This window comes from Geotrypetes seraphini, chromosome 9 (assembly GCF_902459505.1).
Source record: "Geotrypetes seraphini chromosome 9, aGeoSer1.1, whole genome shotgun sequence".
NCBI lineage: Eukaryota > Metazoa > Chordata > Amphibia > Gymnophiona > Dermophiidae > Geotrypetes > Geotrypetes seraphini.
The window spans coordinates 12577396-12602606 of NC_047092.1; the positions used below are offsets into that span (position 1 = coordinate 12577396).

The following is a 25211-nucleotide window of genomic DNA, read 5'->3' on the forward strand; positions in this document are numbered from 1 at the left end:
GATGGTATACACTTTGGAGTACTGAGTGAACTAGAAAAATGAAATTGCAGATCTACTGTACATGAAGACTGAAGGGTAACCTACATTATGGTCATTTTTTTAAAAGGGTTATGGGGTGTTCTTGGAAACTACAGACCTGAAAGGTTGATGATAATGTTGGCCAAAATGAGAGAAATTATTATAAAGAATATAAAGAACAAAGTTACTGAACACATAGGTATACACGGTTTAATGGGGCAGAGTGAACATGACCTTAGCCAAGGCAAGTCTCTGCTCTCCAATCTACTAATTGTTTTTGAAGGCATAAAAAAAAGCAAATAAAGATGAGGCAGTTAATAGGATAATGATAGCATAGCTAGAATTTTCAGAAGGACTGTGACAAAGTCCCTCAAGAGAGAGACTCCTGAGAAATTGAAAAGGCCATGGAATAAGAGGTGGATTTGGAACTGATATCTTAACCCAACCCTTCCCCCTCCTCCTAGATAAATTCTCCCCCAAAACCTCCACTTAAATAATCTCTTCCTCCCCAAAACACCAACCAAGTATTCAGATCCCTGAAATGTAACGTAATCTTATTTGTACTCTAACTGTAATCTATTTGTTATATCACATAGTAACGTACAGTCAATTTAATATCCAATTTGCAAGTTCTTCCGGAATTATTTATTTATTTATTCAATTTTTTAGCCCGTCCTCCCAAAAGAGCCCAGAACGGGTTACAATGAATATATTGGTGCATTAAAATTATAAGTAAGATAGGCTGAAACCGTGGATTGAAGACAAAGTTTTATTTTATTTTTCTTTCCAGCTTATGATTTATCTTTAATCTTATCTATTGTTTTGCCTTTTGTCTTTGTTTTGTTCTATTTCTATCATTTAAATTTCTCCAGAATTATACTGTTCAACGGCTCCCCCTTCTGCTTCTATTCCTTTCTCTCCTCTCTTCTACCTTCCAAAGTATTTAGATCAATGCTGTCTTGTTAAAATGTTTATTTTATTTTTATTTTTCCTCTAACTCTACTTTTCACTTCTCTATTACCCTCCAGGTACTTTAGTTAGATTGTGAGCCTTCGGGACAGTAAGGGAATTTTTCAAGTACCTTTCTTATTTCTAATCTTAATGTATATTTTCTGTAAACCGCTTAGAACCTAACGGATGTAGCGGTATATAAGAAATAAATTACATTACATTACTTAGAAATTCCCTTACTGTCCCGAAGGCTCACAATCTAACTAAAGTACCAGGAAAAATGACAATTAGAAGAGTAATAAAGAAAGAAAATAGAGAAAGAGGAGAAAAATAAGAAAATAAACATGCTAATAAGATTACAATGATCTAAAGGAATTTGAAAGGTTAAAAAGAGGGGAGATAAGAATAGATGCAGAGGGAGAACCGATGAAGCAATAGAATTCTGGGGAAATTTTAAATGAAATTTGAATGATAAAATAAAATAAAATAAGTGGTAAAACAATAAGTGAGATTAAAAAATATATCATAAACTAAAAAAAAAATTAATCCAGGTACCTCTCCTCCCTTGTAACAAAAAAAAAAAACAACCCCCCAAAACTGTTGTAACTTCACTGGAAATGTCCAGTTAGATCTTTTGTAATCCGCCTTGAACTGCAAGGTATAGGCGGAATAGAAGTCCCTAATGTAATGTAATGTAATGTAATTAAAAGACAGGAAACAGAGGGTATAAGAACAGCCATAATGGGTCAAACTCAGTCACATAAGGGGACGAAAATATAAACTAAGTCGCGGGCTGAGTTTTTTTATTAAGATACTTTGGGGTCTTTTTATTAAGGTACGCTAACAGGTTTCACGCACGCTAAATGCGTACCTTAATAAAAGGACCCCTTAGTCTTAGTAGAAGTATAAGGTTACAAGCTCGCCCCACACTCCCTGCCAGGCTCTGTACCCTGTCCCCCTTCTGGTGGTCTAATGGTAGGCCGGGAGAGGATGGATCCATCCTAGGTGACTAAATTTTTCACACACACACACACACCAGTACCTATTTAAATTCTGGTGGTCCAGCGGTGTATCGGTAGGAGCGAGCTTTCCGACCTCCTGCCCCTCCCTCGCTGGACGACTGCCTCATCATATCTTGCGGCCAGCGGCGCGCAAGGAAGGAGCATGCTTTTCACCCTCCAGCCTGGCCCCGCACTGCTCCTTGAGTGGCTGCCGCCAGTTCTGGCAAGACTCGCAAGAACTGATGGCAGCCATCCAGGGAGCGGCGCGGGGCCAGGCTGGAGCGTGTAAAGCTCGCTCTTGCCTTGTGCGCCGCTGGCCACAAGATATGATAAGGCAGCCGTCCAGCGAGGGAGGGGCAGGAGCGCAGAAAGCTCGCTCCTGCAGATACACCGCTGGACCACCAGAATTAAAAAAGGTACCGTGTGTGTGTAAAAAATTGTTATATTCGCTCCATAAGACGCACAGACATTTCCACCAACTTTTTTGGGGAAAAAAGTGTGTCGTATGGAGTGAAAAATAGGGTACTCGTGGGCCAAATTTAATTACCCTGCGGGCCATATTTGGGCCGCAGGTCTGAGTTTGACACCCCTGCTGTACTGGAAATCAAGAACTGACATGGAGAAATTCATGCAGTGATTCGCTGGGATCCTTGTTTAATCCTTAATGCATCGAAAGAACACCCAAATATATATATTTTTTAAATACTGCAATAAGCAAAGAAAAATCCTAATTATTAGCAGGCGGTGTAGGTTTCTTGTAGATACTGGAAACTGCCAGGGCGTGCTCTCGGGTTTTCGCGCGCCCTCTGTAGTGCGCTTGGAAGTCAAATACTTAGATGTACTTTTAACAAGCAGCGACACCTCTGAATGTTATTGTATGGCAACCTGTTAAACTGCCTAGCTATACCACTTTTGCTCCAAACAGCTGCTAATTAAGACATCAAAACAAAAATTCTATTTATTTTCCAAAGTAAAGGTGAACCATTAAAAACAGATTGTAAGAAGAACGGAGTCAAAGATCAAACACTCGCTTCTGATTAGATTTGTTCAAAGCTGCTGCAGGATATAATGGGAACTGAAGGTTCTTGGCCGAGGATCTGATACGTGTGTGGGGGGGCGGTTTTCACCCCTCTCTGCTTATGGTATTAGTTTCAAATGAGTTAATTCCCCCTACAGCATCCCAGGGATCCGCTGCAGCCCTAACCTGTGTTAATTAACACCTTCAGCTGCCAGCACAGAAGAGGAGTACCAGAGATGACGAACCCCCGTCCCTCTCTCACCCTCATTTATCCAGACCAGTGGTCTCAAACTCAAACCCTCTGCAGGGCCACATTTTAGATTTGTAGATACTTGGAGGGCCTCAGAAAAAATAGTTAATGTCTTATTAAAGAAATGACAATTTTGCATGAGATAAAACTCTTTATAGTTTATAAATCTTCCTCCCCCCCCCCCCCCACGAAGAACTGCATGTTCCCTCCTTCTTTGCAACGTCCTCCAGCATCCCCTGGCCTCTGCTGTGGTCCCGCCCCTCCTCTGACGTCAAGGGCAGGATCGTGACAGAGGGAACATGCTGCTGAGGACGACGGCAGCCTGCAAGGAATGTTACATCAGCGGCAATCTTCTCTGCAGGCTGCAGTAATTAGCTGAAGATAAGAATGGGAGGCCAGGGGGGAAGCTGGAGGATGCTGCAAAGAGCGGGCAGCACTACACTTCCCCCTCCCCATTCATGGTTCCTGCACTCGTGGTTTCATATAATCGTGATTTTTTCTGGGGAGGGGGAAAATAAAAAAAACAGTCTTAATGTAAAAAATATCCATATTTTTTTCCTCCCTGCCGCCTTCCCGGCCTTACCTGGTGGTCTAGAGCAGTGTTTTTCAACCGCTGTTCCGCGGCACACTAGTGTGCCGCGAGATGTTGCCTGGTGTGCCGTACGGTCAGGGCCGCCATCAGGGCAGTACCACCAGTCTAGGGAGAGGGGCGGTCCGCCCCACGTGGACAGGAGAGAGCTGGACGGGGGACCATCGGAGTTCAATACATCTCGAGCCGCGAGGCTCGTCTTCTGTTCCTGCCTGCCCTGCAGCTAACATATAGCCGATCGCAAGCGTTCCCCGATGTCAGCGCTGACGTCGGAGGGAGGGCTTAAGCAAAGCCTGCCCTCCGACGTCAGCGCTGACGTCGGAGAATACTTCCGTTCGGCTATTTGTGCGCTGCAGGGCAGGCAGGAACAGAAGACGAGCCTCGCGGCTTGAGCTTCGTTTTGCTGAGAAAGTTGCAAAGATGGGCTGGAGGCAAACACGGAACACAAAAGGGGGGAGGGAGTGCGTTTTGGACACAAGGCATGAACTTGGGAGAGAGGAAGGGAGGGAAAGAGATGCTGAGGTGGGGAGGGAATGCGTTTTTGGACACAGAAGAAATGGACTTGGGAGAGAGGAAGGGAGGGAAAGAGATGCTGAGGTGGGGGAGGGAATGGGTTTTTGGACACAGAAGAAATGGACTTGGGAGAGAGGAAGGGAGGGAAAGAGATGCTGAGGTGGGGGAGGGAATGAGTGTTTGGACACAGAAGGCATGGACTTTGGAGAGAGGAAGGGAGGGAAAGAGATGGTTGTGTACACGGGGAATAGAAGAAAGAATTTTTGGTCATAGGGAGGGAGTGAGGTACAGATAGTGGCATACCAGGGTGGGGGGGGCGGTCTGCCCCACCCTGGGTTTACGTCCCAAGGGGGTGCACAGCTGGCCACCCTCCAGTGTTGTCCCTAGGCCGGCAAACTGCGGCTCTTTAGCCACTTGAGTGCCACCGCCACCATCGGGAACAGGCCGGCGCCAAGTTCTCCCTGCTTTTCCCTGTGGGGCCGGCCAACTCTCGCCACTCGCGTCAATTCTGACGTCGAAGAGGACGTTCTGGGCCAGCCAATCGCTGCCTGGCTGGCCTAGAACGTCCTCTCCGACGTTAGAATTGACGACGGGTGGCGAGAGTTGGTCGGCCCTTCGGGGAAGAGAAGCAGGGAGAACTCGGTGCCGGCCTGTTCCCGATGGCGGCAGTGGCAGCCTATTCCCCAGTGGCGGTGGCAGCATTATAAAATACCGTATTTGCCGGCGTATAAGACGACTTTTCAGTACCTTAAAATCCTCCCCAAAGTCGGGGGTCGTCTTATACGCCGGGTACTGTTTAGAGAGCTGCACGGGGACGCCCCTAGGGTCGCGGGGATCCCGTGGGGACGCCCCCTAGGGTCGCGGGGATCCCATGGGGACGCCTCCGAGGGTCGCGGGGCTCCTGCGGGGCTGGATGCTCAGTCTTCTGGATGTACGCGGCTCTTCTTCTCCCTACCTTCTCTGCTTGCAGCACAGAGCCGAACAGAAGTCTTCCCGACGTCAGCGCTGACGTCGGAGGGGAGGGAGGGCTTAAACAAAGCCCTCCCTCCCTCCGACGTCAGCGCTGACGTCGGGAAGACTTCCGTTCGGCTCTGTGCTGCAAGCAGAGAAGGTAGGGAGAAGGAGAGTAGCCTCGCGGTTCGAGTGGCTACCAAGGGAGAGGGGCGGCCGCCCCGCCCCGGTTGCAGCACAGCCGGCCAGGTTCCCTTACTTTTGTGGCACTTCCCCGACCGACCGATAACAGCCCAGGTCCGACAATCCTCCCTGCCCTGTAGCCGCGAATCTAAATTACTTTCTTACAGCAGCTGTAAGAAGGTAATTTAGATTCGCAGTTAAGGGCAGGGAGGTTTGTCGGACCCGGGCTGTTATCGGTCGGTCGGGGAAGTGCCACAAAAGTAAGGGGACCTGGCCGGCTGTGCTGCACCCGGGGTGGTAGAGAAGGTGTGCGGAAGAAGGGGTAGTCTTATACGGCGAGTATATAACAAAACTCTATATTTTAACTAAAAGTTGGGGGGGTCGTCTTATACGCCCAGTCGTCTTATACGCCGGCAAATACGGGTACTTTCTTTGTGTTTATTTGATTCCTATATATTTATATATAGTCAATATAGGCACAGTTAAATTTTTTAACTTTTTCTAATGGTGGTGTGCCTCGTGATTTTTTTCATGAAACAAGTGTGCCTTTGCCCAAAAAAGGTTGAAAAACACTGGTCTAGAGGGCTTTCGGGGCAGGAGCGATCTTCCTACACTCCTGCCCCGTGCGAATCGCCATGAGGAAATGGCTGCTGGGAGTTCCCGTAGTCTCTCGAGACTACGTCGGGAACTCCCTACCCGGGAGCTCCTGCCCCAAAAGCCCTCTAGACCACCAGGTAAGGCCAGGAAGGCGGCAGGGAGGTAGGGGTGGGTCAGAGCCGGATAATCGCAGTTTTTCGGCATTTGCGGTCCGGCTCTGCCCTTATCCCCCGCGAATGACGAGGGAGAAGTGTATTACAGACCGCGGGCCGCAAAATAGTATCTGGCGGGTCGTATGTGGCCCCCGGGCCGTGAGTTTGAGGCCACTGACCTAGACTGTTTCTGGGACTTCTAAATGATTTCTGTCAGTCAATGACTACAGCCAGTAGAGGGCCAGAGGATAATGCAGCGCTATGAAAGATAGATTGTATTGTCTAATCTAGATTGTCAGTGTGCGATTCAGAGCATGGTTTTATCTAAAATCGATAACTGTAATGCTTTGTATAGGTTCATAGACAATTGCGCGCAAGACAATCGTGCGCGGACAAAATCTCGCAGACAACCGAGCGCGAGACAACTGAGCGCAAGACAAATGAGCGGAAAATAATTGAGCGTTTGTTGCGATTGTGTAGCACGCATCTGGTATCGCTTGCAAAGGCAGTGACATTTACAAACACGGTCGGCGCGCGCGTGAGAACCGGAAATGGAAATATCAACATACCCTATATAAACTTCATAATCAATTGCGCTGAGTTTTATGATCATACCCTCGCTTTTCTTGCGCGTGAACCGGAAATATAAATATCAACATACCCAATATAAACAGTTCCTAGTCAGTTCATCGACCATTGCGCGCACGCAAGACACAACCCTGAGTTTTATAATCATACTCTCCCTTTTCTTGCGCGTGAAGCGGAAATATAAACATACCTGTAAATGAAGGAATGTGGACGTTCGCTCTCACCAGAGGCGAGAAAAATCCGCGCAAGACAAATATTCGTTATAGCGGTGTTTTTCAACCGCTGTTCCGCGGCACACTAGTGTGCCGCGAGATGTTGCCTGGTGTGCCGTACGGTGCAGACACTGATTAGGCCTCAGGCCGGGTCCCGCACGTGCTCCCATGAGACTCCCCCGGTCCCCGCTGCTGTACAGTTTCGATCTTCTGCTCTGACGCAACCGGAAACAGGAAGTTGCAGCAGAGCAGAAGATTGAACACTGAGCAGCCGCGCGTGCGCGGCTCTTTGGAAAAGTGTGCATGTCGCCGAAAAACAAAACCTACACACTAAGGTGAGGCGAAGGGAGAGAGCTGGCTAAACAGTAGGATCGATTGGGCAGGCGAGTGGTGGCTGCGGGGACCGTGCGATCGCTCGTGTTCCCGGCTCAAATTGGAAGGAGGGAGTGAAAGGGAAAAGGATTCTGGGCCAAGGGGATGAAGACGGAAAGAAAAACCCACAGCAGGAAAGAAAGGGAAGGACAGGCAGGTGAGCCAGATGCTAGAAGCAGGGGGGGGGGGGAAGAAAGAGGGAAAAAAGCTAGATGGGGTTGAAAAGAAGAGACATACTGGTATGGAAGAGGAAGATAGGGCAAATCTGGACACAGGAAGGTAACAGAAAGAGGGGAAATTATGTGCATGGGGCATAGGGACAGAGACATAAAGGGGACATGCCATGGGGATGGTATATGGACACAGGGGGGGGGGGCAATGACAGATACATAGAGGAGATATTAGAAATGGAGAAAATAGGAGCACAGAAGCGAGATCTTTACCTATAACGGACACGGTCAGGCAGCGAAAGGAAGGCGGGCTGTTTGGAGGATATATATAATGTGGAAACGTAACCATAGTAACGAAAATGCATTCACGTGACTTGTATTTAAATGCTGTTCGGAGAATATATATCATGAGATAACGTAACCATGGTAACGGAAATGCATTCACGTGACTTATGTTGAAAACGCAAAGAGTCAAGGGAATCATACTGAACACGCGTTGACGTGATGACGTGTTCACGTGCTGTATGTGCGCGTGTTCTTCGATGGGCAAGCAGCCTCTAGTGGCGCGCTGAATTGTCATTGCGCTGAGTTATCTTGCGCTAAATTGTCTTGCGCTGAGTTGTCGCTGCGCTCAATTGTCTTGCGCTCAAATGTTTTACGCTGGATTGTCTTTGCGCTTACTTGTCTTGCGCTCAATTGTCTTTGCGCTGAGTTGTCTGCGCGATTTTGTCTGCGCGCGATTGTCTTGCGCGCTTTTGACCTGTCACCCTTTGTATATTTGGCATTCAGGCACAAATTCTGTAACCAGTGCCTATCAACTTAGATCAACGCCTATCTAAATTGAATAACAAGCTCAATTAAGCTTTTTAATCAGCAATAATTGAAAGGCGCCTGTCAAGAGCGAGCGATTCTGTAACAAGGCGCCTCCAAAACTGGTGCCGCTCGGCGCAATTCACTAAACAGCAGCCAATTTTACTTGAATCGCGCTGAACGGCGCTTAACCTTTGGCCGCTTCTTGTAGAATTTGACCCTCAGAGTCTCAGTTATTCAGGAGGTGACCACCCGTTGGATTACGAGAGGGTCTTTGGACCGCTATTGAAACCCAGCGACACTGGTTGCCAGTAACATTCTGGATGCGTTATACGGTTTTATTATTTCTCCATCAGCTTGGTTTACGCAAACGTTCCTTGGTATTTTGCAAAGGTGGGTTTCATTATATCATTTCAAGTCGACGATTGAGACCTGAGACAGGGATGCAGCTGGCAATGGAGGAGATGACACGCAATCAAGAAAAACGAGGTAAAGCAGCCCGTCAAATAAACCGGAACATGAAACAAGTGGGGGGAAGGGACCGTAAATAAGAACATAAGCAATGCCTCTGCTGGGTCAGACCTGAGGTCCATCGTGCCCAGCAGTCCACTCACGCAGCGGCCCAACAGGTCCCGGACCTGTGCAGAAATCCTCTATTTATACCCTTCTATCCTCTTTTCCAGTAGGAAATTGTCCAATCCTTTCTTGAAGCCCAGTACCGTACTCTGCCCTATTACGCTCTCTGGAAGCGCATTGGCTAAGGCTCTTAACATTTGCATCTCCTCTTCCTATAGGCTAAGGCTCTTTACACCTGCATTGTGATGTCATAGAGCTTTATGGTTATACAAACCTAGAAAATGATGGCAGATAAAGGCCAAATGGTCCATCTGCAGCATCCACTATCTCTTCCTCTCCCTATTGGCTAAGGCTCTTAACATTTGCATATCTTCTTCCCATTGGCTAAGGCTCTTTGCCTGCATTGTGATGTCATAGAGCTTTATGGTTATAGAAACCTAGAAGCCTCCGGTGAAAACCTTCGATTTCAGATGAGTGTATTTGTTCACAATTCCATATGTATACTTTATATCTCTAAGAAATGCTTATACTTATTGCATTCAGCTGTAGTCCTCGCCAAGTAATATGGTTAAGTTTGGGATTCGGGCCTTCTACTGCTTGACATTCACATTGAATTTATAAAAAAGACTTTGAAAAAATAACAAAAAGAAGATTTTTGTATGAATGAAAAACGTGAGAATTGATTATTTATACATGTTTTGGAGTTTTTTATAAACCCGTGATGATGAGTGGAGGGTTGGGTACTTGTGTAGTCCCAACTGCCCTCAATTGAGGTTTATTTTTCTCCTTTTCATCTTTTTTGATTTTTAGTATGTCAGCTATTTCTATGTATATATGGTCTGGATGAATCCCTGCTTATAACTGAATTTCACAAACGCATTTTCAACATATTTATTATTAGCTTCACGTTTGTGCCTCAAATAAATTATTTATAGAAACCTAGAAACATGATGGCAGATAAAGGCCAAATGGTCCATCTGCAGCATCCACTATCTCTTCCTCTCCCTATTGGCTAAGGCTCTTAACATTTGCATATCTTCTTCCCATTGGCTAAGGCTCTTTGCCTGCATTGTGATGTCATAGAGCTTTATGGTTATAGAAACCTAGACAAAAATATATATGTATAATAGCAAGTGGAATACTAATAAGATACACCACCAAAAAGTATTCCCATAAATGCTCACTACTATGGAGAAGTATAGTCTAGAGATAAGACAATGTAGTTATTTGGAGAAAAGACCTCAGTTTCCTCATCAAGAGGTCTCTATGTCTGCCGTACACAACTTAAAGCAGCATAGGTAGATCAGAGAATTTATAAATTAAAAACATCTACCTCGTGTGAATCTAGGGGGGTTATCTATGCCATCCAGTGTCCTTGCCAAAAACTTTATATAGGACAAACGTCCCGATTGTTCAAAACACGAATAATTGAGCATAGATCTTGCCTGAACAATAGGAAACTAGAAGCTCCCATGGTGCAACATTGCTTAGACACCAATCATTCCTTTATGGACATGCGATGTTGGGTTATTGAACAGTTGGTCCCATCCAAGAAAGGGGGTGATTTTAAGATACTGTTACGACAGCGGGAACAAAAATGGGTGTTTAGATTAAAATCTATCATTCCCGCAGGGTTAAATGCCAAAATTGAATGGCGCGCCTTTTTTTGAACTTGCTCCGCCTCCTCTATTGTGATTGGTTATACCTGAGTTTTTGCCTTCTTTTTAAACCCTGCCCACAACGCCGAGCCGCCATTCTGTTTCATAGAATCTGTAGAGCGGCAGTTTATGTTACATGTAAGTAACGAGATGTTATTCCTTCTTTTTTAATAACACTGAGATGAATGGAATTATACTTACATGCCTATTTGATCTTCAGTTCTAGAGACTTCCCCTGATGCAGCGATAGCGAAACAGGGCCTGTCGGGAGTCTTAATGGATGAAGATTAATGTGACAATCCTATATTATCTAACCGGATTCTTGTCTCACCTGGAGAATTGTGACGTTAAGAGATAAGTTTTTTTCTTACTACTAGTCCTTTTGATTCTAATTAATAGTTGCTTTACTAGTAGTATGTAGTGGAGTTTTTCTGACCCGGGATGTTTTCTCCTATGCTGCTTTAAGTTGTGTACGGCAGACATAGAGACCTCTTGATGAGGAAACTGAGGTCTTTTCTCCAAATAACTACATTGTCTTATCTCTAGACTATACTTCTCCATAGTAGTGAGCATTTATGGGAATACTTTTTGGTGGTGTATCTTATAGAAACCTAGAAACATGATGGCAGATAAAGGCCAAATGGTCCATCTGCAGCATCCACTATCTCTTCCTCTCCCTATTGGCTAAGGCTCTTAACATTTGCATATCTTCTTCCCATTGGCTAAGGCTCTTTGCCTGCATTGTGATGTCATAGAGCTTTATGGTTATAGAAACCTAGAAACATGATGACAGATAAAGACCAAATGGTCCATCCGCAGCATCCACTATCTCCTCCTCTCCCATAAGAACATAAGCAATGCCTCCGCTGGGTCAGACCAGAGGTCCATCGTGCCCAGCAGTCCGCTCACGCGGCGGCCCATCAGGTCCAGGACCTGTATAGTAATCCTCTATCTATACCCTTCTATCCCCTTTTCCTTCAGGAAATTGTCTAATTCCTTCTTGAACCCCAATACACCCTCTGGAAGCGCATTCCAGGTGTCCACCACCCTCTGGGTAAAGAAGAACTTCCTAGCATTTGTAAGAATATGAAACTTTATTTTCAGAATTTAAATCAAGAATTTTCAGGACAAAGAATTTGGATCTATCCCGATGTATCTAAGACAACACAGGACCGCAGAAAAGAATTCCTTTCTATGCACGATGAGACTAAAAGTTTGGGGGCTTCCTTTCTTTTGGCATATCCCTGCAAATGTTTGATTCGATACTTGGGGATTAAGTACACTTTCTTTTTACCATCACAACTGAGAGTCTTTCTAGACCTTAAAAAGATCTCTCGAGATAAGTAATGTATATGATCTGCTGGATTTAAAAGATAAGTGGGGCTGTTTAACCTAGTCAGCTTTCTGATAATAGGTTTTTTGTTTTATTTCTCTCCCTGGATTTATTGGATCTCTTGTTTTGATTTTGAGGTCTAAGAAGGATAATAATTTAAATGCCACATTTATAATTTTGTTTCTTTATGATGTCATATGCTTTCTGTATTTCTGCAACAAGTGTATTACTTGTGATAAATTTTCAAATCAATAAAAAAAAGAACATAAGAATAGCCTTACTGGGTCAGACCAATGGTCCATCAACCCAGTAGCCCTTCTCATTAGTTCCTGGCCAAAACCCAAAGAGTAATGTAGCAACATTCCATACAGAATCCCAAAGAATAGCAAGATTCCGGAATCCCAAAGAGTAACAAGATTCTAGAATCCCAAAGAGTAGCAACATTCCATATAGAATCCCAAAGAATAGCAAGATTCCGGAATCCCAAAGAGTAACAAGATTCTAGAATCCCAAACAGTAGCAACATTCCATGCTACCTATCCAGGGCAAGCAGTGGCTTGCTTCCCCCATGTCTTTCTCAATAACAGACTATGGACTTTTCCTCCAGGAACTTGTCCAAATCTTTCTTACAACCAGCTACCAGCCTTAGAAACAATAAGATTCGCTAGACCACCAGGTAAGGTCCGGGGGTGGATCAGAGCCAGCCAAAAGTTATTGGCGATTTTTCCATATTCGCGGGCCGGCTCTGCCCCTAACCCCCGCGAATAGGGAGGGAGAAGTGTACTGATTACGTTGTGTGGACATGATTGTGTATGCTTACGTCGTAAGCCGCTTAGGCTTTAAGCGGTGAATAAATTTTTTTAAATAAATATCCCTGTTCCACCCCACCACATGCTCTGCACGCCCATCATACGTGACCAAAACACACACACAAAAATCAAAAATTAAAACAGGAAAATAAACCCCGGAATCTAATTCAAAATCATTTGTGGATAGTTCTAGGCGGCGTGGATGGTTTCATAGCACGCTGTTCTTACCACCTCTTCGCTTTGGGCTTCATCGTTAACTTGGCTGTAGATGTCAAGGGACTCGGGGAGAGGAAAGTCAGAAAACAGCCCAGCGCTGCTTTGCTGTCTTTTGCTCTGATTTTGTCAAGACCATTTGGAGCTATGGATTAGGTTCCCACTCCCCCCCGCTTGCTATTATTCCCCCAATGTGTTCCATAATACAGATTTATAGACATCGAAGAGCCATAGCAAGTCATTTTTCACTTCAAAACAGGAAGCGTACTACAAAGGCATCCGTCAGAGGAGATGATAAACCTGTGGCTTTCCAGTCTGGCTTTCGGCCAATTAAAACCAACCGCACAGACAATCTATTTTTTTCAGGACCTTTCCAGGGGCCAATACATCATCAGCAGGAGACAAAAAAATATGCCAATAACTGATGTGAGCAGAGCATGTCCTATCATCCCAAGCAGAATACGCTGGCATCCTCTTCTCCTCCAAAGCCCCCCCCCCCCCCTCCCTCCCAGGACAGAGCTCTCTCAGCAGCTCAAAACAGCCGAGGAGAGATCGTTTCTCTCATCACTGTGCAGGTAGGAAGGCAGAAAACTCCCGGGGCTAGAAAAGATGGCAGGAGGGTCAGGTAGATGGACCCCCCCACTCCCCCCACACACACACAGGGCAGAGTTGGATCAGACACAATGGAGAAATGACTGCCTGAGTCCCTACTACTCTCTTTAAGGAGGGGAAGAGTAGAAGGGAAGTGTTGCGGACATGTACTCCATGGGCCAAATTCTATAAATTGATTGAGTAGAAGGGTGTGGTATTATATTGTCCTTCCGCACTTGTGTTCGTTGACCCAAATGGCATCCCAGCTGTAGGAGGTGGTAGGAGTCTAGCCAGCCAATAGGGATACATGCTTTAAAAAAACCCCAAAACACCCAGAGGTAGGCCACCTACACTGTAGGCGTGTGTTGTTGTTGAGGGAGACACGTAGGGACGCTTAAACTCGCCCAAGGCTAGGCGTGGGCGTGGTTTCACCCGGAAATGGACTTAGGCAAGCTTAGGCAACCCTAGACTTCTCCTTAGGGCCGTGAAAGGCACCTGAAAAGTAGGCCAGCAAAATGCTGGCCTACATTTCAAATAGACACGGTCACTGAGCTGATCGCGGCAAGGGAATATCCCTGCCGTGATCAGTTTAGCGGCCACAGCAGGGAACCCGTCCCCCTCACAAAGTTGTCCAGCAGGAAGGGTGCCTACTCCTCCTGCCAGAACCCCTGAAGCACCCCCCTCCAAATATCTGCAGCAAGAGGAGTGCCCAAATCCTCCTGGAATTTGTCCAAACCTTTCTTAAAACCAGCTACGTTATATGCTCTTACCACATCTTCCGGCAACGCATTCCAGACCTTAACTATTCTCTGAGTGAAAAAATATTTCTTCCTATTTTTTTTTTTCAAAGTATTTCCCTGCAATTTCATCGAGTGTCCCCTAGTCTTTGTCATTTTTGACGGCGTGAAAAATTTCTCTGTCGCATACCATCAGGACTTTGGGCAGTGGCTTAGCGAGGGTGAGAGGTGCCTAGGGCAGTGGCGCTCCTCTGCTGCCATCTCCACCCACCCCCCGCTCCTTCCCCCTGCCTCGCGCTCTCCCCCTTCCCTTCCCCCATGCCTCTAGCTGTTCACCGCCACGAGCAGCAGGAACTTCAACATGCTCCTTGCGACCCCTTCGGCTCTCTCTCTCTCTGTCACCTCCTACGCGCGGCACCTGGTAGTGACATCAGCGGGAAAGACGACGCGGTCGCGAGGAGCACGTTGAAGTTGTTGAACATGGCGGTGAGCAACTAGAGATACAAGGGAAAGAGGGGGGCGCTCGTTTGGCGAGGGGAGGAGTGGGAAGAAGCGGAGGAGAAGCGCCACTGCCCCCAACAACATGGCGCCCGGGGCAGACGCCAACCCCCTTACTAAGCCACTGACTTTGGGTATATCCACTGTACTGTATAATAACTAAATCACTTCAGTCCTTTCATCGGAACGCGGGATTTATCTGTTGAAGAATAGTCTCGGTAACGACAGCAGGATTCTTCCACTGCGTCTTATCGGTACAGTATCTGTGTCAGATGCAACGCCATTCACTGTCTCGGAATTATCCTCCCCCAGATGTTAGCAGGAGTGGGTGACTGGCAGGTTGGCACGAGATGCCATGTGTTAGATTATGCGACTGTCTACTGTCATTTCCATGGATCCGGAAACAAAACAACGCACTGCAGTCTGCAGTTTAAATAAACACAGCTTTAAGGCCCGGCAAATGGTAAAATCATTTAAGAAAAGAAACAGTGAAAACATCAATTATGATAATTAAATTATTACAGGGCTCTCCCCTTAGTTTTTCATGATCTGAATTACATCTGTAAAGGTGGAAATAAAAGCCGGAATAGAAACAGCCTTCTCCTTTGCTGAAATAAGCCTAGCCAGCAGCTGGCCAGATGCTACAGCAGCAGTTCTGTCTGCACTAGTCCCAAAGCATGCACGGATTGTTCTCAGATCCGATTTCTGCTACTGATTCTGGCTGTGACTAGCAGCATCAAATATCACCAAGGATTAGCACCTACGGTCTGTGTCATGCTGCCACCTAGAACTGCCGTATTCGGCCTAAAATTCCAGCGTCAGCACATAAAATTCATCTGCAAGGACTGAGGCCAACTTCTGATCCTCAAGCGCTAATCATCCATACAGCTCTGGCCGTAATCGAATGATGGGATCTCAAGCGTGATTGTCTCCCAATTGCAAGCAGGAACAAAGCACGAACATATAAAGAGACAATGGACCCTGCCAGCAAGCTGAAAAATAGCCTTTCTTAAGTTTTGCATATTGGTATATTTCATGAATCTTCCCATTCATTCACTTTTCTTTCACCTTAGCTTGCAACCACTAATGCTATCTCTGGACCAGGCATGACCTTTGTCAATTTGTCATCTCTCCGTACAAGGTAGATGATGTACCTATGCATGGACTCGTTATTAAGACATGGGGGAAGCCTCTGCTTGCCCTGGATGGAATGTTGCTACTCTTTGGGATTCCAGAATCTTGCTAATTTTTGGGATTCTAGAATCTTGTTACTCTTTGGGATTCCGGAATCTTCTATTCTTTGGGATTTTATATGCAATCTTGCTAATCTTTGGGATTCCAGAATCTTGTTACTCTTTGGGATTCCGGAATCTTGCTATTCTTTGGGATTCTATATGCAATCTGGCTAATCTTTGGGATTCCAGAATCTTGCTAATCTTTGGAATTCTAGAATCTTGTTACTCTTTGGGATTCCGGAATCTTGCTATTCTTTGGGATTCTATATGCAATCTTGCTAATCTTTGGGATTCCGGAATCTTGCTAATCTTTGGGATTCTGGAATCTTGCTAATCTTTGAGATTCTGGAATATTACTACTCTTTGGGTTTTGGCCAGCTACTAGTGACCTGGATTGGCCACCATGAGAACGGCTACTGGGCTTGATGGACCATTGGTCTGACCCAGTAAGGTTATTCTTATGTTCTTATGTTTGATATCCCATTTCCCGGTCAATAATCTCTTTTGATGTCCAACTATCTTAGTCAATATTCTTCTTATCTCAGCCATAACTCGCGCTGCCTTGAGACCTGAAACCCTAGAAAGCAATCTTACCTCTTCCCTCCCCAATCCGCAGCCTTTAACTTTCCTAGATATCTACAGTTGCCACTTCTGTAGATGATCCAATTTTGTGGTAAAGCCACCGTTCTTTGCACAACTGCATGAGTTTGCGTCTTCTGATGGTTGGGTGGGGGTGAAGGCCTACCAGTCCTCCACTGCTCACTGTACTTCTTCAGTGAGTGAAGGTTGAAAACCCCACTGGCACATCTCCTTCCTTAGACTCCAGTGGGAGAAGCAGAATGGACCTCTTCTTTTGATGATGCATCTTCCTTCAGCCTGCAAAGGTACTTCAGTAATGGTGCGAAGCCTTGCACAGCTACATCATAGTAACATAGTAAATGATGGCAGATAAAGACCCGAATGGTCCATCCAGTTTGCCCAAACATGCACTCTCTATAATTTAATGCTTTAATTTAAATTGTTCTTTTTCTTAGATATTTCTGGGCCAGAAACCCAGAGCTCTGCCCGGTATTGTGCATCTACTGGAAAGTTCTTTTTATTATATAAACTTATACCAAAAAAGCATTACAGTTCAATAGTCTCCGTTGAAGTCCACTCCAGTTCATCTAAACCATCCCAGCCTATCCTCAACTAAATGGCCATATAAGGGATACAGACTGTGCAAGTCTGCCCAGTCCTGACTGGTCTTAGTCCTACATCATCTACCTTGATTGGATAGATGGCACACGGACAGGCCAATCCTCAGTAATGAGTGTCTTCCCAGAAACTAAACACTTAGAAACAGAAGAAGATGTGGCCATCTCTCATGTCAGTCAGTCTCTGGTCAGCTCTCATGTCAGTCTAATAATTTTGATGTAGACACCCATCCAATAAATACTTTCAAAATGTTAAATGTGCTAAAATCTGCATATTTTTATTACAAGCCAGTGTATAAACATATGAAATATTTTTTTAAAAAGTGTCTTACTATTGTTTATCAGGTTCTCTACTGCGGTCTACCGTTATTTCTACTGATTCGAGTTTCTTTATTTTTGATATACCGTCTATCAAAACAAGTGTCTAAACCATGTACAATATAAAAAGATTGTAGAAAACAATTAAAATAGGTAAATAAAAGCAATATTTTATGATATATTAAAAATACTAGACGATATTCACATTAACGTACATGGAACAAAAGGGAAGTTGGGGAGGGAAAAGTTGTTTAAAATATATCGAAGTAAAAATAAAAAAAAAAAGGAAGGTGAAAGGGGAGTGGCAAAACATTAGGATGGGGATCGCTTCAGAAGAAGCGTTTGATGTTTTAGGTAGAGAATGACACAGGGAAAATATCTGTCCCCGTCACCGCCCCGTCACCGGCCCACCATCCTCTGCACCGCCCCATCACCGCCGTTTCCTTCACCGCCCCGTCACCGTCACCGCCATCCCTTTCACCGCCCCGTCACCGCCACTGCCATCCCATTCACCGCCCCATCACCGTCCCCGCTGCATCCATTTTTCGTTTTCATCCCCTTGGCCCAGAATCCTTTTCCCTTTCACTCCCTCCTTACAGTTTGAGCCGGGAACACGGGTGATCGCACGGTCCTCGCAGCCCCCACCCGCCTGCCCAATCGATTCTAGTGTTTAGCCAGCTCTCTCCCTTCTCCTCACCTTAGTTTGCAGGCTTTCTTTTTCAGCGACCTGCACGCTTTCCCAAAGAGCCGCACACGCGCGGCTGCTCAGTGTTCAATCTTCTGCTCTGCTGCAACTTCCTGTTTCCGGTTGCGTCAGAGCAGAAGATCGAAACTGAGCAGCGGCGGGTGCGTGGCTCTCTGATAGCGTGCGGGTCGCCGAAAAAGAAAATCTACAAACTAAGGTGAGGAGAAGGGAGAGAGCTGGCTAAACACTAGAATCGATTGGGCAGGCGGGTGTGAGCTGCGGGGACCGCGCGATCCTTCATGCCTCACTGCGGGGACAAGACCCATTCACCGCCCCGCGGGCGGTGAATGGCCTTGTCCCCGTCGCCGCAGCGACTGCTAGTTTTCTTCCCCGTTTTCGGCGGGTGACCCGTGGCTAAAATGCGGTGGCCGCGGGTAAACCGCCACCGTGTCATTCTCTAGTTTTAGGGCTTCACAGAAATGAAAGGTCTGAGAAGCGGAAGCTGGTTCTAAAGAGTAAAGGCGTCTTTAAAGAGAAAAGTTTTGAGTTTGGTTTTAAAATTTTTCAAGAGAATTCTCTAATCGAAGATCTAATAATAATAATAATAACTTTATTTCTTCTATACCGCCATAATCGTACGACTTCTAGGCGGTTCACAGTGAAGAGAGCTGGACAGTCAGCAAATTACAGAATACAATTAGTAAAATACAATACGATACAATACAGTCAGTACAGTACACGTATTTCTCAAGTTATCAGCATGGAGTTAATCGTTTAATAATAATAATAATAATAATAATAATTTTATTCTTATATACCGCCATACCCATCGAGTTCTAGGCGGTTCACAATAATTACATTAGGATCCGCATTGACATGCCGATTTACAAACAATGTTTTGGGTTTACAAACAATGTATTGGATTTAGAACACCTTCTGCCGAACATGGCTGAAGAAGAGGGAGTGGGAAGTAGAGAAGGAGGAAAGCGGTCAATAAAGGGGGGGGAAGGGCCGAACGGGCCGATTTACCATGATTTATTTACCAGTTTAGATCTGGTAACTGATTAGGAGATAAATCTGTTGAATAGTGCTGTCTTAATTTCTTTCCGAAATGCGACGTAGGTCAGCCTAGCTCTGTTGATGGAGTTGCCTGGCCAGGTCTGCTGTTTGCTAGCTTGGGAGGGCATTCCACAGAGAGGGGGGCGGGGACTGAAAAAATGGATTTACGAGTAGTATCGTAAAACAATTCGCGTATTGACGGTATGGAAAGTAGGTTTTGATTGCTAGATCGGAGGGCCCTGGATGATGAGTATGGGATCAAAAGTTTATTTATAAATGCTGGTTGGTTAGAGTTTTTTGTTTTAAAGGTGAGAAGGAATATTTTATAGGTGAGACGATGCGTAATAGGTAGCCAATGGGCTTTACGGAGGAGAGGAGTGACACTCCTTGATCTCTGCATTCCTCAAAACGACACTTCCTCTCTGTTCCTTCCTATCGTCATATCTGGTTTGATGTACTGTATTTTCACTCATATACCGCGCACCCGTGTAAAACGCGCACATGGGTATAGCGCGCGGGAAACTAATTTATGTAAATAAATTTTTATATACCGTGTACACCCGTATACCGCGCATGCCGCCCCGACTCTCCTTTCGCCCGCCCCGACTCTCCTCTGGCCACCCCGACTCTCCTTTCATCTGCCCCGATTCTCCTCTCCTCCTTGAAGTCCTGTCCCCACCCTGAAAGCCTAATGCCCCCCCAACGTCTGATTCACCCCCTCCCGCAGGACCGCTCGCACCCCCACCCCGAAGGACCGCTCGCACGCACTCGCACTCGCACCCCCACCCCAAAGGACCGCTCACACCCTCACAACCTCCCGACCCCCTCCCCCCAACATGTAGAAGCTCCTACCGTTGTCCTGCTGCTTCCTCTTCCGGCGGTCCCGGCCCTTCTGTGAGCCCTGCTTCTGCGTTGCTTCCTCTTCCGGCAGTCCCGGTCTCTGAGAAAGGGCGGTCTCTGAGAAAGGGTGGGACCGCCGGAAGAGGAAGCAGCGCAGATTCAGGGCTCACAGAAGGGCCGGGACCGCCGGAAGAGGAAGCAGCAGGACAATGGTAGGAGCTTCTACATGTTGGGGGGGGGGTCGGGGGGCTGTGGTGGTGCGAGCGGTCCTTCAGGGTGGGGGTGCGGGTGCGAGTGCGTGCGAGCGGTCCTTCGGGGTGGAGGGGTGAGCGGTCCTGCGGGGGGGTGAATCGGATATCGGGGGGAACTATGTAAAATAAAAGTTGTAAAACGCGCTCACGTGTATAACACGCAAGGTTATGCACGGTTTGTAAAAATCATGTATAACGCGCGCATTATATGCGTGAAAATACGATACTTGGACACATTAGCTTCAGCACTGTTGCCCCCACACTCTGGAATAAGCTTCCTTTTTCGCTTAGGATCGAGTCCTCACGTCAAAATTTCAAAACAATCACTTCAATCATACTCCTTTAGGCAAGCTTTTCCGCAAGTCTAATCCAAAATTCTAGTCTTTCAGTTTTTTGCTGCAGATAACATCCTTCCTCTTGCGGGTTTTGGGTTTTTTTTTTTTAAACATTCCCTTTTGTGGAAGACATTGCAATATATTTTTTTTTCCCTTTGGTTTTTTCCATTGTTTTCTGTTGTCTTTTCTACCCTTGTCAAGTTTTGTCAATTTTTTAAAATTAAATCCAATCTGCCTTCTTTCTCTACCATAGAGCATTTTGGACTCCGGCTAAATCTGCTAAATTTAATAAATCCTATGATGGATGCTGTTGGACATGTAAATCCCCAGACGGATCCCTATACCATATGCTTTATATTTGTATACATGTTTCCGGTGTCAGGTCAAAAGCGTGCCGGGACAAAGGCGTGCCCAGACAATTGAGCGTAGCGCGGAGGCGCGCGCCGCTCTAAATTACTGTTTTTAGGGCTCCGACGGGTGGGCGCTGCGTTGTGGGGGCATTGTGGGGGGGCGTGGGGGGTTGCAACCCCCCACATTTTACTGAAAACTTAACTTTTTCCCTGTTTTTAGGGAAAAAGTTAAGTTTACAGTAAAATGTGGAGGGTTACAACCCCCAAACCCCCCATAACGCCGGCGCGATGTCTATTAAGTAAAGTGGGGGGGGGGTTCCCCAACAAAAACCCCCATCAGAGCCCCTAAAAACTGTAATTTTCTTCAGCGCGCGCCTCCGTTTTGCGCTCAGTTGTCGGCACGCGCCTTTGTCTTTCGTGCCGTTGTCTATGAACCCATGTTTCCTCCTTCTGGGAACATATTTGGTCAATTATCACCTGCATCTTACATATAGAGGATCCTTTCTCATTAGATTTGTTATTCATTGGCACGCTCACACTTTCCTCTCCTTTATCCATCTATCATGAACGATTATTGCTTATACTTTTATTTGCCGCTCTTTCCCTTATTCTTCAAAATGGGAAAGACACTTCCAAATTACATGCTAATCAATGGTGGAATTCAATTTGTCTCCTTGTAAAATTTGAACATAGTATTGCAGAACGACACAACTCATTGAACTCCTACACTAAAACTTGGTCTCCTTTACTCGAATATTGTAAATCTGTTCTTTAACATTCTCCCTTTATGTAATCTTTGTTATTTGTAATACAATGATGGTTATCCTTTTATTTACAATAATAATAATTTATTTCTTATATACCGCTATACCGTGAAGTTCGAAGCGGTTTACAATAAAGATACATTTAGTCAGTACATGGGATGCAAGTGGGTTACAATACAAGTGGTTTACTATCAAGGTGCATTTTGTCAGTGTAAGGGATACAGGTGGGTTACCATAAAGATACGTTTTGTCAGTACATGAGATTCAAGGAGGAAAGTATAATTAGTTTCGGGCCTTGGAATTAGGGGGCGAGGTGGAAGGGTCATGGCGAGGAAGAGTTGGGTATGGGAATTTAGAATTTGTTAAACAGTCGAGTTTTCAGGGATTTTCTAAAGTCTGCGTATGGAGCGGCCTCGAGTATGGGCTTTTCAAGCCAAGTGTTCAGCCTGGCTGCCTGGAATGATAACATTCTATCTAGAAACTTTATGTATTGGTGAGATTTCAGGGAGGGGTAATTAAATAGGTTTGTTCTGCGAGTGCTCTTGTTGGAATCGTTGGGGGAGAACTGGGAGATTAGGGAAGCTGGAAGAATCCCAAAGAGAGCTTTGTAACAAATACAAGCCAACTTGAAGAGGACTCTGGATTCTGCGGGTAACCAGTGGAGTTTCTGATAGTAAGGGGTAATGTGTTTCCATTTTTTTAAACCGTGGATTAGTCGTTCTCCTGAGCTACTCCTGATGGGTTTCTTATATAGGTGTTTACCATGCATTGCTGCATCAATTGCTTATAATTTTCTTTAAGACCCTCACCTCCCTTTCTTTCATTCCACTGTTCATCATTTTATATGCTGGTATATACACGAAGTTACCTTATTGCTGATACGCTTCACATATGTTAATGTCTATTGTTGCTCTATGTTCCGCTTTTGGAACATTCATATTGTTGGTTGTTTCTCATATTGTATTTCATAAAATCAATAAAATTTCTTGAACTAAAAAAAAAAAAATTGAATCTCCTTTTGTTTGTTAATACCTGCTTTTAAAATTGTAAACCACTTTGATATCATGCAATGACCGTGCGGTATATCAAAATAAACTGACCAAAATAGAAAAGTATCCAGGTAAAATTTATTTTATTTTTTTAAGGAATCTAGCCAGCTCTGTGGATTTTAAGCCAGGAGACGCGTAAACTCCTGAAATCTCATCTTCTCTCAATTGACCACGCCATTTGGAAAGTGCAATTTAGTGTGCAATTGACTGTATATTCCACCCCCCCCCCCTCCCAGATGTCTCCAAATAGCTATAAACCTACCTCAGGCATCTTCACTCTGCCCTCCTGGAAAGAGCACGACTGTGGATCATGAGTGCAGACGTGGCGATATTTGCACCAGTGACACTGATAGGGGCTTTCAACACAAGATAAGCACCTGCAGAGAGGAGAAAAGGGATTTCAGAAAAAGTACAGAAGAAAGAGCATAAGTCAACGAGAAGAGAGTTGGCTGAAGGGTAAATGGCACTGACCCGCTTTAGTGGGTCAGATGGCATAAACTACCGTATTTTCACCCATATACTGCGCACCTGTGTAAAACGCGCACACGGGTATAGCGCGCGGGGAACACAAATTTATGTAAAAAAAATTTAATATAGCGCACACGCATATATCGCGCATGCTAAATCCTCCTCCCGCCTACTCCGAACTGGCATCCTCCCCCCCCCCGCTCGCGTCACCCCCCCTCCCCCGTGATCCTACATCCCCCCAGCACCTCAAAGACAACTCTTACCCGATTGGGCACCGGCACCAGCACCAATGCACAGGATGTGCCAGTGCCAGTACCCGAAGATCCTCCCTCGTTGGGCTGGGCTGGGCGGTGCGGTGCGAGAGAGATCCTCCTTCTTCCTGCGCTGGGCTGGACTAGGCTTTGAGCATTTGCGCATGCTCAAAGCCTTCTGGTCTCGCTCTCTCCGAAATAATCTCGGAGAGAGCGATACCAGAAGGCTTTGAGCATTTGCGCATGCTCAAAGCCTAGTCCAGCCCGGCGCAGGAAGAAGGAGGATCTCTCTCGCACCGCACCACCCAGCCCAGCCCAGCCCAACCCAACCCAACGAGGGAGGATCTTCGGGCACTGGCACTGGCACATCCAGTGCATTGGTGCTGGTGCTGGTGCCCAATCGGGTAAGAGTTGTCTTTGAGGTGCTGGGGGGGATGTAGGATCGCGGGGGAGGGGCGGGTGATGCGAGCAGGGAGGGAGGATGCCAGTTCACAGGGGGAATGCCGGATTCGAATGGAAAAAAAACATGTGTACTACGCGCTCACACATATAACGCGCATGGTTATGCACGGTTTGTAAAAATCGTGTATAACGTGCGCGTTATATGCGTGAAAATATGGTATACACAGTGGCATAGTGAGGGGGGATGGGGGTGCGGCCTTTCTAAGGGCTTGGCACCCCTCCCCTCTCTGCCAGCCCCGCTCCTCTCCTCGTTGGGCGCATGTGTCTCTTGCCTTCCCCCGTACCGTCTTTACTTCCCCCAGTGTGAGGTTCCCGCCCATGTTGGCGTCGGCGCTCTTTCTGATGTCACTTCTGAGACCCAGCACCTAGGAAGTGACATCAAAGGGCGGGCCGACGCCGATGTAAGCATGCTGCTCATGCCGGAGAAGTTAAAAAGAAAGGGGAAAGGGAAGGGTGGGGCACGTGCATGCAGCAGTGGGGGTGAGGGCGGGGTGCCACTCACCCTTATTGCGCCACTGACTATACTATATATTCCATAGAAACATAGAACACCACCTCTTCCGGGAGTCTTCCATGCATCTACCACACTTTCCGTAAAAAAGAATTTCCTCAGATTACTCCAGAGCTTATCACCTCTTAATTTTATCCTATGCACTCTCTTTCCAGGGCTTCCTTTCAAATGAAAGAGACAAGACTCATGTGCATTTATGCCATATAGGTATTTAAATGTCTCTATCATATCTCCCCTCTCCCGCCTTTCCTCCAAAGTATACAGATTGAGATCTTTAAGTCTGTCCCCATACGCCTTATCACAAAGACCACACACCATTTTAATAGCCTTCCTCTGGTCCAACTCCATCCTTTTTATATCGTTTTGAATGTGCGGCCTCCAGAATTGTACACAATATTCTACATGGGGTCTCACCAGAGTCTTATACAGGGGCATCCATACCTCCTTTTTCCTACTGGCCATACCTCTCCCTATGCAACCTAGCATCCTTCTAGCTTTCGCCATCACCTTTTCAACCTGTTTGGCCACCTTAAGATCATCACATACGATCCCACCCAAGTCCCGTTCTTCTGTCGTGCACATAAGCTCTTCACTCCCTAATCTGTACCGTTCCCTCAGGTTTTTGCAGCCCAACTGCATGACGTTGC

The 25211-nt window shown here is 46.0% G+C and overlaps 1 protein-coding gene across 2 annotated transcripts in view; it reads right to left on the reverse strand.

Moving 5' to 3' along the window:
- PLXNA4 (plexin A4) overlaps positions 1-25211 on the reverse strand; it is a 1110463-nt gene that overhangs the window by 325712 nt on the left and 759540 nt on the right. For both annotated transcript variants that reach the window (XM_033958729.1, XM_033958728.1), the window contains exon 9: positions 23135-23249. In XM_033958729.1, the coding sequence (XP_033814620.1) occupies positions 23135-23249 (115 nt within the window). The remainder of the gene's footprint in view (positions 1-23134; positions 23250-25211) is intronic.